This window comes from Delphinapterus leucas, chromosome 12 (genome assembly GCF_059928025.1).
Source record: "Delphinapterus leucas isolate spDelLeu-1000000601 "Yukka" chromosome 12, BTC_Dleu_Yukka2, whole genome shotgun sequence".
NCBI lineage: Eukaryota > Metazoa > Chordata > Mammalia > Artiodactyla > Monodontidae > Delphinapterus > Delphinapterus leucas.
This window is the reverse complement of record NC_143140.1, coordinates 48,702,547-48,719,671: the sequence shown is the minus strand read 5'-3', so window position 1 is coordinate 48,719,671 and position 17,125 is coordinate 48,702,547. Positions and strand designations below refer to the sequence as shown.

Sequence of the window (17,125 nt, the reverse complement as noted above, 5' to 3'; positions counted from 1 at the left end):
TACTTTCAAAACATTATCAGAAAATAAGTGTACTTAATCACTCTATTAGTCAGTTACCACAACAGAGCAAGTAGCTGATTGGAATAATAATTCTTATAATAAGTAGATGTTTCATGAATCAAAAAAATTCAGTTGAAGAAGGTGGAAGAACTATTTAAGAGTCAACAGAAGGGCTCTGTAATCATCTGGCATCTTCTTCATGTTGTACCCATGTTTAGAAATGTATGTGAAAGGTACTCCAGCAATCTTCCAAAGTCTTCTCTTAAGATCAAGGTTGACTGTGACCAAATTGTAATGCCTTTTCTAAATATTCTTAGTATTAATGCAGTCAGCTGCATGGGTTCTTTCATGTGTGTATGGGAATCCTTCAAATCTCCTTTCCCTGACGATCCTTAGAGTCACTTAACACTTCTGCCCCAGTTTCTCAAATTTAGACATTACATAGTTAGCTTTATAGGGAGATGCACTTGTCATGCAGATCATCTTTGACTGCTCTGAGAAGAGTTTAACTTTAATGGAAGAGTTGATGAAGTTGCTATCAACAAAGATGTGTTGAGATATTGGATGTTATTTTAGAAGACTAATGAGCAGGAAGGGTGTTGGGAGACTTCTCTTTTCTTGAAGCCCTAGGACTTTTCTGGACTTCCTTTTTAAGAATTAATCTACCCTTTTAATCTCTGATCTCTGAGACTGAGCCTTTGCCTCATTGTTGCATATTCTCTTGCTTGCTTTTGCTTCTCCCCACTCTCTCGTGTTATAATCCTGCTCTTTGTTCCAGAATTACCAGCCACGTGGCACTTTCTACCAAGAAAACACTTTTATAGGTCGGTGAAAAGATCCATTTGGCTGTTCTATTAAATTAATCATTTTTATTAAATTAAGTGGTTTTCTCAGAAATTTCAGTCCTTTTTATATAGAGGAAAGCACATGGATATATGTTATCTTTTTCTCCTGACAAGTTTGAAGGCTACTTTGTAAGTCTGTAGTATAACAATGGATCACAAGCAGATCACTGGATATTGAAATTTACGTTAGGGAATGTATTTTATAGGGCCTTTAAGGAATAGGAAAAATGAAAAGAATATTATTGCAGAAGTTTGAGTCTAGTTCTTTTGACATTAGCCACTTAAGTAAGGAGACATTTTTGTGACATTCTTATTTTTATTATCTAAGTAAAAACTAATGTCATTCAATACCCATTTAAAGAAATTAGCTATGAAAGTATGATAAAATATTAGCAAACCAGTTCTAAAAATAGATCTGGTCTTCCCATGATCCACTGTTACCACAGACTTGCTGAGTAGCCATATATTGTTTACATTAGTAAACTGGGGTAATCTATAACTGTAGACATTGGTGAAACTTAATAGTGTTAAGTGATGTAATATGGACAGGCTGCACATCCCATAATTCAGAGTGACTTTATAAGCAGTTATGTAAAACCCAGCTTTATAAATTTTTGTGATCTTTCACTCTACTTTTTTGGCTTTTATGAATAATGGTACAATAATCAGAGTAATTTGGAACTTCTGATTTGATAGCATTACAGTAGTCTTCACTCTCAAAAGTTTTTGTTCTCCACCTAAGACTGTAATCAGTTCTTCTCTTGCCCACACAATTTTCCCATTGATGTAAATCTTCATGCTTATTTTCCTTTGTGCTATAATCAGACATTTTTTTATGGTGGTCACAGTGGAAGTCCTCAGAAGAAGCTCAAAGCAGCGCCTTCTAAGGTGGATGCAGATTGTCAGTTCAGTTCTACCAGTGCAACTGTGTGACCACAGTGAGCGTATTTTTCACCTAGTTTCTGATGTTTAGCTTCCCCACATTAATCTCACCCCTATTAATATTTAATTCTTCCATTAAACTGAGTCACCTTCCTCTTAAGTTTAGAGGATGAACTTATCATTACAGAGGCCTTACTTTATGTGAGGACCAAGTCTTTACTAAGAGGGAAAAGGAAGAAATTTTCATTTTTTTTCTCAGCATTACAACTGTTAAAGTACAGTAGAGGGTACAGGGGTAGAGAAGTGACAACAAAATGACCTGGGGGATCATTTTCAAAATACAGTATCCACACATGCCCTCATACTTCACCCTGCCCCTACCCACATTATATCTCAATTATACCCTCACTCATACACTTTACTGGTAATGCCTGCCTCCCACCCCAATTTTTAGCAGCCTCTTTGCCAAGTCATATCAAGTAAATACATAATCTAAGTAAAAACTACTTTTGCTTTTACAAAAGTAGCTTTGAACTAAGAACTCTAACCACCCCACCCCTTCCTCTAAAGAAATTCTATAGGCACCACTATATCACCCTTTTCCACCTGAGAAACATTATAAAATGTAGATTTTTAATTTTGTAATTTATATCATAAAGAAGTAGTTCTGCTTAAAGGTTCAAACGTGTGGTCCTTGTTTAATTTTTTCATTCCTTCTTTAGGTATGATCCTGATATTCTGCTAGGATATGAAATTCAGATGCATTCCTGGGGTTACCTCTTACAGAGGGCTGCTGCACTGAGTGTTGACTTATGCCAGATGATCTCTCGGGTGCCAGGTAGGAAGCACTATGAATGTTTTATTGTTAACTACAGGGCAAATTACAAATAAAGACAAGATTATTGTTTTAGCCTGATTTTTAATACTAAATTGTGTAAGTTCTAGATATACATAACTCCATTATAAACTTTAATCATACATATATCCCATTTTTATCCAGCTTTTTTTTTTTTTTTTTTTTTTTTTGCGGTATGCGGGCCTCTCACTGTTGTGGCCTCTTCCGCTGCGGAGCACAGGCTCCAGACGCGCAGGCTCAGCGGCCATGGCTCACGGGCCCAGCCGTTCCACGGCATGTGGGATCTTCCCAGACCGGTGCATGAATCCGTGTCCCATGCATCGGCAGGCAGACTCTCAACCACTGCGCCACCAGGGAAGCTCTATCCAGCATTTTAACATAAATATTTTTCTGCATTATGAGATAGTCTTTATAATCATTATGAAGCACATAACATTTCTTTGACTTGATACACCATAATTTTATTTTATTTGTCTGGTTCTATGTTTTATCCATTTGGTGAGGAAGGAGGAGATGGTAGAGGAACACTAACTGTTTTTTTTATTTGGGTGTCAGGCTAAAAAACTACATGAATTTTGAAGGCTGTTCCCCAATAGTGTGATTCTAATTGAAGAGAGGGGCAGTAATAATATTCATACCAAAATTAGTTTTTAAAGCATTTTTTAAATTATGTTTTGTTTATAGTTACTGAATTTTTAATAACTTTGTTTTAAAGGCCCCCCCCCAAGTTGGACTAGGACAAAGTAGCATATACTTTGGGAGGCATAAAGATCAAATACAAAATTAGTAAAACCAATCAAGATACCTCCTGAAAGGGGTTATGAAGTCAATAAAATATCTAAAGTGTTGGTAAATGGAAAGGGAAAAGTTGAAGTTGAAGAAGATTCAAGGACAGTAAATATTTTGAGCTTTGCAAAAGTTTAGAAAAAAAGGCAGAGCTGCTTTTAGTTTGTCATTGCATTAATTGTTTGTAGCTTCTCTGTCCCTTGAGTGATAGTAATAGTGATATATCTCAATTTTTTCAACATTTCATTGGGCATAGGTTTCTGAACATTCAGGATAGGTAGCATGGGTGTTCAGTGCACTTACTAATTAATTAATTCTAATGACTAAGGTATATGACTTCAGAATAATGAATGAAAGCTCCTGTCCTTTTAGAACACTGCTGAAACCATTTTTATGAGGCAACATGGTGCAGCAGAAAGGGCATGCAGTAGAAAGGGCATGCAGTAGAAAGGGCATGCAGTAGAAAGGCATAGTAAAGAGCACCAATGGTAAAAAGCACACATTCTGGAGAAAGACCACCTGGGTTCAAATCCTGGCCAGCAGGATTCAGACATCCAACAGGATAGGTTTCTTAACTTATTGATACCTCATTTTGTTCGTCTGTAAAATAGGGACGTAACAGAACTTATCTCATAGTGCTATAATAAAATACTTAGAACAGTGCCTGAGAACATAGTAAACATTATGTGTTTGTTAAATGAAAAAATGAAAGGAAAAACACAACACTTTTTTAAACTTTTTTTAAATTGATTTACAATATTGTGTTAGTTTCATACAGTATAGCACAGGGAATTATATCCATTATCTTGTAATAACCTATAATGGAATATAATCTGCAAAAATACTGAATCACTATGGTGTACACTTGAAAAAAATCTCTTAAACATTATGTTTTTAAAATAAAGAAGAGCAGTAGGTTTGTGTACGTGGTCTTTGGAATCAGGTAACCCAGGTTTAGAATACTGGTTTTGTTACTATGTGGCCTGGGACAAGATAAAACATTTCTGAGTAGAATGTACTATAGTGCAAAATAAAAATTATACTAACATAATAAAGTGGCTGTATTTTTTTTTTTTTTTTAATTTTTTTTTTTTTTTTTTTTGCGGTACGCAGGCCTCTCACTGTTGTGGCCTCTCCCGTCGCGGAGCACAGGCTCCGGACGCGCAGGCTCAGCGGCCATGGCTCACGGGCCCAGCCGCTCCGTGGCATGTGGGATCCTCCCGGGCGGGGGCACGAACCCGTGTCCCCTGAATCGTCAGGCGGACTCTCAACCACTGCGCCACCAGGGAAGCCCAAAGTGGCTGTATTAAAATAAAATAAATAATGTTAGTAAAGTTCTTAGAACATAACAGACATTCAAATATGGTAAATATATTTATTATTCTAGAGCCTCTATCAACAACATTCATGTATACCCAGTGTTATATAGGAGAAACAAATTTTAATTTCTAATTCTAGATAAAATCATCACTTAGAAACTAGACTCAGAACTCTGTTCACTGTAAGAGGAACTCTTCATCTAGTTCTCCATATGTAGTTAGTAGAATTTCACCCTGAATTTGAAAATCATTAATTAATGTCAACAAATTTTCAGAGATTTTTTTTTTAATTTAAGGACATATTTTATTTAACTGAATATATTCAGATATTATCATTTCAACATGTGACACAACCCTCATTTCTTGGTACACGGGCCTCTCACTGTTGTGGCCTCCCCTGTTGCAGAGCACAGGCTCCGGACGTGCAGGCCCAGCGGCCATGGCTCACAGGCCCAGCCGCTCCGCGGCATGTGGGATCTTCCCGGACCGGGGCACGAACCCGTGTCCCCTGCATCAGCAGGTGGACTCTCAACCACTGCGCCACCAGGGAAGCCCCAGAGAATTGTTTAGGTTAAAAATTCTACCATTTTTTCCCCAAGAAATGACCAGTTTAATAATAAATATTTTTCATCCAAACACCAGAGAAATCATGTGGTGTTAGGTATTCATAAAAATAGCACCAGGGCTTCCCTGGTGGCACAGTGGTTAAGAATCCTTCTGCCAATGCAGGGGACACGGGTTTGAGCCCTGGTCCGGGAAGATCCCACATGCCGTGGAGCAACTAAACCTGTGCGCCATAACTACTGAGCCTGTGCTCTAGAGCCCGCGAGCCACAACTACTGAGCCCACGTGCCTAGAGCCCGTGCTCCGCAGCAAGAGAAGCCACCACAATGAGAAGCCCACGTACCACAACAAAGAGTAGCCCCCACTCACCACAGCTAGAGAAAGACCCTGTGCAGCAATGAAGACCCAATGCATCCAAAAATAAATAAATTTATTTAAAAAAACAAATAGCATCAGTAATTATCATATTTAAAGAGAAAAGCATTTATTTTTTTAAAAAGTGTGTGTATATATGCTTTTATTGTTAAAAAATATATACAGTTTTCAGATACATTTATTTCACAAAATTCTTTTATAATTTAAAGAGGAAAGAAAAATTGTTTTATTAGTCAAAATAATGATTTTTGTCTTAAGCCTAATACAAAATAAACTGTGAATTACATTTAATCTTTAATCTTCATCTTGAATTTTTATTCTCATCTTCTTTTGCATGGTTTGCTTGGAAATTTGGTTTCTGTGAGTCCTGATGCAACCTATATTCATTTCTATAGATGACAAAGTTGAGAATAGATTTGCAGCCGAAAGAGATGACTATGGGTCAGATACAATGAGTGAGATAAATATTGTTGGCCGAATTACACTAAATCTTTGGAGAATCATGAGAAATGAGGTAAGGTACTTTATCTGAAATTTGGTTTGGAAATAAGAGATTAGATCAATATATAGTGATTTTAATCATTATAGAATATTAGTATAGCTTCCTATATAGCTTATGCTTATTTGTGAATTATTTTTATTATACTTAAGTAGAGTTTCAAAAATAAATACTTTCTAAAATGCAAAGCTATAGAAGTATTTAACTTTGTTATTGATGATTTTTTTTCCCCTGTTTGTGCCTAAGCACAAATAGCAGTGGCTATAAAAGTCTACAGCTATCATAAAATGTTATCTTGTATGTATGGAATGTTGTATAATTTCATCATTTTTTGCTCTTAAATCATTTTTACACTCAAGGCCAGATAAACTCAGCTTGACCTTTTTGATTTATTACAGTAAGAAAAATTTAGTCTAGATATAGGAAAGAACTTTTTGAACTAGGGATATTTAAAACCTGGGTCAATTGGAAACACATTACTTGGAAATAGTTAATAGCAGCATCCAGTTGAGTCTTTGGGGGCCCAGGTAAGGATTTTTGGTAGTATGAAACTATCTTATTAATATGCAATCACTCAGAGAAATAATTCTGTCACCAAAAATGTAAGAAAAAAGATACCTACAATAAATTGCTCTATTCTCAGATTTTGGACTTGTAATATCAGATAAAATGTTTAACTTTAAGAGAGAACTCTATTCTTCAACTACTTCCCTTTGAAAATACTTTCTCTTTCTATTATACACTCATTATCCGCTGTGATCTTTTCTGGCTCTTCTAGATTTATATAAAAATTTGAGTTTCCAAGCATGCCCTCTGCAATTCTTTTGGGACCAATCATGGAGTAATTCTTCCAGATAAGAAAATATGCTCTTTATATAAAATTTAGGTATTCCCATTTTTATTTTTATTTTCTCTCTGCACCATGAGCTTCACGTTATGCTCACATTTTATCTAATTTGAAAATGTACCATACATGTATCTGCTTGAGGATAATTTTTATCCTGTTGTTCTTAAAATATTGTCAGCACAAGAATCTTCCAGTGACTTCAAAAATACAGTTGACCCTCAAACAACATGGGTTTGAACTACACAGATCCACTTATTGGTGGATTTTTTTTTCTCCGATAAATACATACTACAGTACTACATGATCCACGGGTTGGTTGAATCTGCAATGCAGATTTGCATCTACAAAGAGCTAACTGTAAAGTTATACACAGATTTTCAACTGCATGGGAGTTGGTGCCCTAACCCCTGTGTTGTTCAAGGGTCCACTGTAATTCCTAGTGACACGGCATAGGATATGGAACGTACAGAGATTGTGTGATGTATTTGGTTTGTATATTCCATTATGTATTTCAAACTTCAGTCTCCAATACTGCCTGAATGAACACATAAATTAAGTATATAAACACAAAATTAAATTATTGAGTCTTACTTAGTTTTAGGGATCTTTTCATTCCTGAAGATCCAAAGGGCAACTATAGCAATTATCAACTGTTAGCTTAAAAATCACAAATTAGAGAGTAAATATTTTTTCAGAGTTTAGGGCTTTCTTTAGTCCTTACTGTAAATTCTCTCTAATTCTAGGCTACATATATACCATCTCTGATCTTTATTTGTATCTGTGCGGAACAACTGTGAAAAAGTTACAGTCGGGTAATTTACACCACCCCCACCCCCACTTCCTAGATGTGCCAAATTAGATTATCACTTTTTTCCTAACCCTAAGTACTCCTGGCAATTTGGAAATTTCCGTGAAATCCTGAATGAACTTGTGGGAAGTACTGTCTTGTATTTCTAGGTGGTATAGGATTTTAAGGGTTATGACTTTGGCCCTAGAGTTTCTTCATATTAGAGGCCCTCAAACTATTTTTTCTGGATTTAAACAGTTCCAGAAACTCCTTTTTTATCTTTATTTCTTTTATCTGTATCTCCCTCATGACACTTAGCTGTTTCTAGCTCTTTGTTTTCTTAAATATTTAGTTTGTTTTTAATGTTCCTTATTAAAAATAATTTATATTCACTCTAAAAATTGCAGAAGAGTATGTAAAATGAAAGTGAAATCCAACATCTCCACAACAGTTGCACCCCCCAGATACAATTTACAGTTGAATGGATACCTTTTTTTTAATGCTACTTCGGATTTTTAAATTTTTTAAATTTGTTTTCTAATATACTAGTTTTCACTCTCCTGCTTAACATAGAATTTCTGCTATTCCCTCCGGACTTTGAATCCTCGGTAACAAAGAAAGTGCCTCTGAAATAGTGCTCATGATATGCTTGACTGCTTGAATGAAAGAATAAATGACTCTTCCCCAGAGGATTATATTTAGAGGCCTTCTGGATATCAGCTTAATCCAGGCCTTACAAGAATTTGCAAACTAGGTTGGAAATATATCTGATTCAATTCAACAAATATTACGGAATGCCATCTCTAATGCACAGATTTGGGCCTCGGTTTAGATCAAATTAAGATTAAGGGTATAGCTGGTTCCTCCATTTTAGCAGGCAGATTATCTGGGTGCAGATGTTGTTAGGTGGGTAGCCGTGAGGATGAGAAGTTCTCTTCTGGTTGCTTCAGTTTCAAGAGCTTCAGGCTCTTTGGGTTTGAGGAGAGAAGAGTTATTTAGGAGAATTTGAGCGTGATTAAGAAAATATAGAAGCTAGGCATTGACAGCCCATTTGAGCTTTGCATCAGCAAATTAAAGAGATACCTGCCAGCTGTGTTCAGATTCACAGATATAAGTGCAGAGTAACAGAGGGTTAGATTTGAGCACAGCTCACAAGCAAAGGGTTATGGCTTTACTAAAATTTAATTAATTAAAAGGAAGCAAGAGAGGGCCGGGAACTGAATGTTAGTGCAAGGTTGGGATTATAATGACTGACTGTGGAATTTGAGCTAGGTTAGGAGCAAAGAGGTCAGGGCACCAGGGGGAGTAACCCGGAAGGAGACGGTGGTCGGAGGATGGGTTACATGAGATTATGGAGAGGGTACAATTACTGGTAATCACAGGTCTTGGAGTATGATCGTCGGAGTGGCTAAGGTGATATGGAGGCACTGATGCGAATTACCTCTGAGACTTATTTTCTGGTAGCAGTGTGGAAGGGGGCAAGACCAGAGGTAGGAAACCAGTGAGAACATTATTGAAGTAGCTCAAATGAAAATTGACAGTGATATAGCAATTCACAAAACAATTTAGAGAGTAAATCCACAAGAATTGGATGTACAAAAAGATGAAGAGGAGGAGGTGTCAAGAATGATTGTCAGGGTTCTGGCATAGATGATTTAAGATCATGTTTAGGTGGGAAAATGAAGATTAAGGATATAGAGCATGAGGTATCAGTCAGATATCCAGGTGAAAGATACTCAACAGACATTTCAATAGGGAAGTCTCAAATGTGGGGTAGAGTCTGGATTAGAGGTACAGTCTTGGAAGTCACATGAGAGTGTGGATGAGCTCACCAAGAAGCGAATGGAGAGAGCGATCAGGATTGAGCCAAGCACAATTTTGTGAATGAAAATATTTTGAGGATCAGACAGAGGAATCAGATGCTACGAAGGAGTTGTCAGATAAGATAGTGAAGAACACTCCCAACAGAGTCACTAGGAAGGTCAGATGCTTCCACACAAGCATGTAGGCCTGCATCTCAGTTTGGAACACTGGAATCTGGTTCTAATATTCCCTATTACAGCATCAGTCTGTCAATAAGCATCTGTTAGGTAAAATAATATGCTCCCTTGTATTCATATTTTGTCTTATATATAAGGCACTTTTATAGACTTGTCATTTTTGACTCCTGATACTCACAAACTTGCAGGATAAGTAAGACAAGAAAGTAGTGAGGTATTGTTCAAGATGAGAAAACTGACATTGACTTGCCTAAAAGCCTCATAGCTAGTATGGGGTTAAGAATCAGGATTGTGGGCATGCTCTCTGTCTTATTTTGTATATTTTATTTTAAGCATATATAAGGTAAAACATGTGTAAAATAAAATATATAAAATAAGCTCTCTGAGAACAGAGAGCATGTTTAAAATGAGTATATGTCTGTGTATGTATGTATATACACACATATCCCATATATATTATATGGCTTTGATAGGGCATCTATCACTGACCCCATACACATGTAAGAGCCAGATGAGACATAAATGATATATACATTTAGAGGAAACACTGTTGAGTCTTGGTGCAGAGTGAGGAGGGAGTGGGAAGGAAGTACAGAGATGTTCTTGCTGTCGAACACTCTAGAAAAGGAGATAGACTTGTCACCAATAATTGGTGTGTATTAGGGTGCAGAGTAAGCAGCTGAAACAAAAAATACCACACGGCAATGAAAAAGAATGAAATATTGCCACGTTGAACAATAGATGAATCTCAAACATAATGTTGACCAAAAGAAACCAGATAAATAATAGTACATGTTAAATGTTTCCATTTATATGAAGTTTAAAAATAGGCAAGACTAATCTGTAACTTTGGTGAGTATTGAGTGGGAAAGGGCACAAGGGAGCCTTCCAGTGTCCTAAAAATTTCTTCATATGCATGGTGGTTACATGGATGTATACATAAAACTTCATGAGTTGTTCACTTTAAATTTGTGTATTTTTCTATAGAAAGTTTATGTCAACCAAAATTTTTAATTGAAGACTCTGGGGAAATGAGGAACAACTGCAGGAATAAGGTGATAGAGGGTAATAGGGCACAGGTGCTTCCTTATGGTCTCCTTCCACTTTCCTCTTTATTTTCTCAGTTCCCTTGCACTAATTCTGATTGCCTCTCCCCATTCTGAATAATTTGTTTCTGAAGTGACTAACCATTGGGTACTGCACATTGACTCTGTGAATGGAAAAGTGTAACTATATCTCTATCCGCTGATTCCTTTATCAGTAAAATAAACGGCCAAGGACTATAACACTTTCTTCCTCTATCAATTCTGACTTTGATCTACATAGTACATTTTTCCAATGTTTAACTTACTCAGATTGCCTTCTAAAACAAGTAACAAACTCCTAATTCATAGTTTTAGATTCACTGTCAGCTTATGGAGTAAATCACTCTAAAGATTGGAACATTCTAAAGGTGGATCATCTTAATTTTAGAGTTCATGTTTCCTTCCTTTAATTTTACTCACAGCTGGGATTATAGGTGACCATTTTTATGCTTCTGTGACACTAAGAAGACCCAAAGTAGAGTGGGTGCTATAAGATTATAATATTTTAGTCTTAATCCAATTTATGACATAGTTCTATTTGAAATAAAATCAACTCAGAACATAGGTCTGCCATCTGCCTCAGATATTGGGGACCAATTTCTAAAATTTAAGTTTAGTTTGAGATCAAAGAATCCCCTAGTTAATCCTTATAGGTCAACTTACATGGCAAACTTCAAGTTTTCCCATAATGAGAGAGCTGCAGGACAACATGGTGATCTTTTCTGTAGAGATTTTTTTGATTGTTTTAATGACGATATATACTCTAGCAGAAGTTTAGGTTTGGTCTAAAGTGCTATTCTCTTTATTAGGTAATCGTGTAACTACCTGAGATCAGATATTTGGTTCAATTTTCTATGAAACTAAATAGAAAAAAATTTTAAACCAAATTAAAATATTCACTAGCATGTAGAAGAGTCATTCAAATATGGGAATTTTATAATAAAATGAGTTATTTATTTTTGAGAGAAGTACTCCAGGGCAATACTGATTTTTGCAAAAGAAATGGTAATTTACATCCATTTACCCCCATAATGGGTTAGTACCTGCTTTATACTGGTGACTTTAGAATAGATAGGTTCGTTCCAAAGTTTAAAAGTCCGTGTGTGTGTGTGTGTGTCTAAGTGTAAGTACATACACATACTCCGAAGTATGCCACATTCTGATGCTGTCCTGGAGATTGATAGAAATTATTAGATAAAGAAGACCAGTTTTTTGGGGGTCACTGCACTGAGATGAGCTTAACATTCAATCCCTGTTTTGTACTTGCTGGATTGTAGAAGTGGAAAAGAATATATTTTAAAATTGTAATATACAAATGTGAAGTGCTGTTTGAACTATTCCTCAGAACCTCGAGCTGACCTAAGAATGGTGACTGCTGGTTCCTTAATTTCCATTTTACACTGAAATACCTGCCATTGTTTAGACTGCTTGTGTCTTGTAGGTATTTCTGAGAGATCATCTAGCTAGAGGTATGTTTTATGAATTTGGACACTTTTTCAGTATTCTTCTCCCAGTAACACAGCTTTCACCTACATATTTTGAAGATGGGAAACATTCTGTCATTTCTTTTTAATCTTTTGCTTTCGGAATGAAATTGACTCTATAATGTCCATATATTGGGTCTTAGTACTGACATAATTCTTGGGAGCAGGATGAATGCCTGCCTTTAACTAGATAACTCATCCTCGAATCTGTGGGAGCCTGTTAATCAGCATGTCATCCAGGATCAAAAAGTAAGTACGGAAAGAACAAAAAATTAACTTGCTTGACAGTGCTTGTTTGTCAGTATTTGTATTGGCATAGAGTATAAACAGAAGTGATGAGAACTGGGATCTATAAAGTAAGTATTATATGACCAAGTTGAACCTCTTCAGGTCTGATTATTTTTCTAATTAAATATTAATTTATTACAAACATTTCTGTCCAGTAGGCTATATATACATAGTTTTAAATTAATTATGATTCAGTTGTAACACGAATCATTTTTACAAGTAGCTTTCATATCTACTATGAAAAGTTAGAAATATTTAGGATTTTTTAGAACCCAATTTGCATGTAAGTATGAGCATTATTATAATGGAGTTTTCCTTTTCTTTCCTTAGGTGGCTCTAACTAACTACACCTTTGAAAATGTGAGCTTTCATGTTCTTCATCAGCGTTTTCCCCTCTTTACTTTTCGAGTCTTATCAGATTGGTTTGATAACAAGACAGATCTATACAGGTAATGTTTTATAACTCTGAAGAGGATAATATCTCTTTAAAAATCAGTATTGTTGGAGTATAATTTATATGCAATAAAATGCACACGTTTAAAGTATATTGTGCAATGACCTTGAAAAATGTATACACCCTGTAATCACTACCCCAATCAAGATAAAGAACATTTCTAACACCCAGAAAATTCCCTTATATAGCTTTGTAGTTAATCTACCTATTTCTTAACCACCCAGGTAAGTATGAATTGAATTTCTATTACTATAGATTAGTTTTGTCAGTTTTAGAACTTTGTATTATTAGAATTATTTACAGTCTACCGCTTTGTGTCTGTCTTCTTTCAAGAAACTCAGCATGTTTTTGAGATGCAACCACGTTGTTGCATGAACCAGAGTTTGTTCCTATTTTTATTACTAAATAATATCCAATTGTATGAGTATACTACAATTTATCCAGTCACCTGTTGATGGACAGTTGAGTTGTTTCTGGTTTGAAGCTATTATGTATTAAGCTGTATGCAGGGCTTTGTGTGAACATACATTTTCATTGAAGAAAGTGCTAAATTGTTTTCTTTGCAGTTCTTCTAGGGGAAGACTCCTGGCAAGAAATTCTCTCAGCGTTTATTTATCTGAAAATGTCTTTCTTTATCTCACCCTTATTTTTGAATGATATTTTCACTAGTCCTGGGGTTGAGAATTATTTTTCTTTCACTGCTTTAAATTCCCTTTTCTCCTGGCCTTCATTATTTCTGATGAGAAATCAACATTTCTTCTCCTTTTTCCAGTGTATGCAATATATATATATATATATTTTTTTTTTTTTTGGCAAAGTCAGGCTTAATGACTGGATGGCTGCTGCTGTTGTTTTTCTGTGTAAGGCTTATAGTGGAGGCAGGGGAATTAACTCACTTTTCCTGGTCCAGAGTTAGTCTTTGAGAGTTCCTGCTCTCCCAGGCCTCGAAGATGAGGCTTTCTCAGCATTCCTGCTCTTCCCACAGTGGTGATAGACCTCTGCTTTGTATCACTGCCAGGTCCTGGCCCAAGCAGGTTTCCTGACTCTTCCACAGAGGAACATGGCTTATGCTTCTACTCCTTCCCCAGGAGTGGTGTTTCTTTGCCTGGAATCTATGATGGGAAAGTTTCCTGCCCCTTTCCCAGTGGTAGACAGCTACTGTTTGTTACTTGGTACAAGGCCCGTGGTTGGAACAGGGGAGGTTTCCTGCCTTCCCTCGGGTGCAGCTTTTACTACTACCCCCTCCCAGCTGTAAACATCTTTTGCATCTCTTCTCTTCCCAGAGATAATGGATCTTTGCATAAACCCTAAGGATTGATTTCTTGCTGGTCCCACAGCAGCTCAAGGCTTTGCTTCATATAAGAGAAGGGTTGGAAGAAGTTGCAGGGTTTTATTCCTGTGTGCACTGTCCTGCCCCCCGTCTTTCTTGTGAGCACTTGGTGGAGGCTCGTGGAAAAAGATTTCCCTGGTGTCTAGGGCTCCCAGTGATTCTAAATTGTCATGCTAGCCCATACGTGACCTTTAAGAATTTATTAACACATTAACAATTTCATTCTTACCTGCTTTTATGGCCGTTGCATCTCCCTCCTGTTCTCTGCCAAAGATGAAATAGGTTATATGTCCTATCTGTTCTTCTAAGGGTTTGTTACCTATGAAATTTATTTCACCTGATTTTTTTATAACCTCAACTTACTGATGATCTCAATAATCTCTATGTATATTATTCTATTTGACAGTGTCCCATAGACCCTTGAGGCTCTGTACATTTTTCTTCAGTCTATTTTCTAACGACCTATCTTTAAGTTTACTAACTTTCTTCTGTCATCACCAACCTGCTGTTAAGAACAATCAATAGGGACTTTCCTGGCTGTCCATTGGTTAGGACTCTGCACTTCCTCTGCAGGGGGCACAGGTCTGATCCCTGGTCAGGGAACTAAGATCCCGCATGCCCCACAGTGAGGCCAAAAAAAAAAACAAAACAAAACAAAACAGAATAACCAGTAAATTTTGTATTTCAGTTATTTTTAGTCCCAGAATTCTCATTTGGTTCTTTCTTTTGATAGTTTCCATATTTGGTGGATTTCACCATTGGTTAACTCACTAAGATTACATTTTTCTTTTAACTTCTTGAATATCTTTTCTTTAGATTTTTAGATACCTATATGTTATCTGTTACTAAATCCAACACCTGGCCATCTCTGTATTAGTTTCTATTGACTGCTTTTTTCTTAACTGTGGGTCATATTTTTTTGTTTCTTTGCATGATTATGTAATGGATATTGCTCATGTTCTGTTGTACAGATTCTGGATTTTATCTTCCTCTGAAGCATGTTTATTTTTGCCTAGTAGGCAATTCAGTAATTGGCTGATCACCTTGAACTTGTGCAAACCTGGTTTTTGTGCTTTGTTAAGGTGGATTTCTGAAAAGCCCAAAGTGTTTCCTAAGCCCCTCCAACTTGACAAGACTCAGTCTCCAGATTCTATGTGCATATTGTTAGTGCTTGGTTTTAGGTTTGTCTACAGTTGGCTTTACTCTAACTTACTCCTAAGGCGTGGTTTTTCTGAGCTCTCAGCTGGATGCCCAGGTTGTTAATAAGGGGGTAATGAAGTCTCTCCACTCTGGCATGGCTAGACCTCCAACTGCAACACTAACAAGTTCTGTTCCAAACTGAAGCCCAGAGCAGCTACTCTGTAGTAAGCCTCATGTGGTTTCCTCCTGCTCATTTTCAGCATAGCCCTGGGCCAGTTACTCACAGGGAGGCCCCACCTTACTTCTAAATGCTAAGCCTGCCCCTTGCACAGGTGCCCTGTCCCACAGACCCCAGCGGCAGCTGCCTGAACTCTGATCCCTGCCTCCTCAGCTTAGCAGTATAGCCAGCTCTGCTCAGACTTAGCGCATTGCACCGTGTTTAGAAAATTAGCTCCATGCAGGCTAGGGCTCACCTCATGAGTTTCCCTTCTCTCAAGGAGCATGGCCCTACATTACCTATTGTTCACTGCCCAAAAACAATTCCCTTGACTCTTTTATCCAGAAGGGCTAGTCTAGTACCAGTTACTCTACTGTAATCAGAACTGAAAGTTCCCACCTCTACTGTTCCTTAGGTTAAAGGTAAAATGGATAGTAATAAGCTTAGAAAATAGCTGTATAAAGAACATAGTCCTAAAATTAATGTATCTGATGTTTGAAATGAATGAAGCTCTGTTTATTGAATTGTAAGGCCATATGATGGTGAGGATAGGAAAGTCTAGCCTTAAAAACAATTTGATATATTTGGGGAAACTGCTTTCTGAGCATGTCAACTTATTCTCCAGTCTCTTTTAAGGAATCTCAAGGAAGTGAAGTGAAATCACAGAAAGCACTGAGCTTATGATCAAAGCCTTATAGAAACAGAAGCTTAGGAGAAGTTATATACCAATAAATAAAATCAAAGTTGATATCAAAGTTAACATTGAAAACTACATTTGGTGGTTTGTTTATATACCCTAGAATGCTCTAAATGTATATTTTTGCTACCTCTAATTAGGTATTATCTAGGATATGTATGTTTTTGCCAAGTGAAATCGAGAATTGGACTTAACATATTTAAAGGAACTGAATCCACACATAATGCATTATCTTAAGCTTTACATTTGGCTATATGTAGGATCACATGAATGATCTTAAAAAAATACATATTAAAATGTTGATACGGGGGCTTCCCTGGTGGCGCAGTGGTTGAGAGTCCGCCTGCCGATGCCCCAGTCCGGGAGGATCCCACATGCCGCGGAGCAGCTGGGCCCGTGAGCCATGGCCACTGAGCCTGCGCATCCGGAGCCTGTGCTCCACAACGGGAGAGGCCACAACAGTGAGAGGCCCGCGTACCGCAAAAAATAATAATAATAATAATAAAAAATAAAATTATTTTCCTGATTTTTCTAAATCTTCACCAAATTACTCTGTTTCTTTCCATAAGACACCAGTGCATACTTTTTTTAAGACTGGTATTAACAGTGATAACCCAAAGCGTACATGTTTTTTAAAAGCTTTTAATTGCATAATTATAACTGTATAATT

The 17,125-nt window shown here is 36.8% G+C and overlaps 1 protein-coding gene across 8 annotated transcripts in view; it reads left to right on the top strand.

The window, feature by feature from the left end:
- The window catches only part of REV3L (REV3 like, DNA directed polymerase zeta catalytic subunit), a 187,727-nt gene that overhangs the window by 133,784 nt on the left and 36,818 nt on the right, over positions 1-17,125 (top strand). For all 8 annotated transcript variants that reach the window (XM_089921939.1, XM_089921940.1, XM_089921941.1 and 5 more), the window contains 3 exons: positions 2,450-2,565; positions 6,023-6,141; positions 12,948-13,066. In XM_089921939.1, coding sequence (XP_089778065.1) covers positions 2,450-2,565; positions 6,023-6,141; positions 12,948-13,066 — 354 coding nt within the window. The remainder of the gene's footprint in view (positions 1-2,449; positions 2,566-6,022; positions 6,142-12,947; positions 13,067-17,125) is intronic.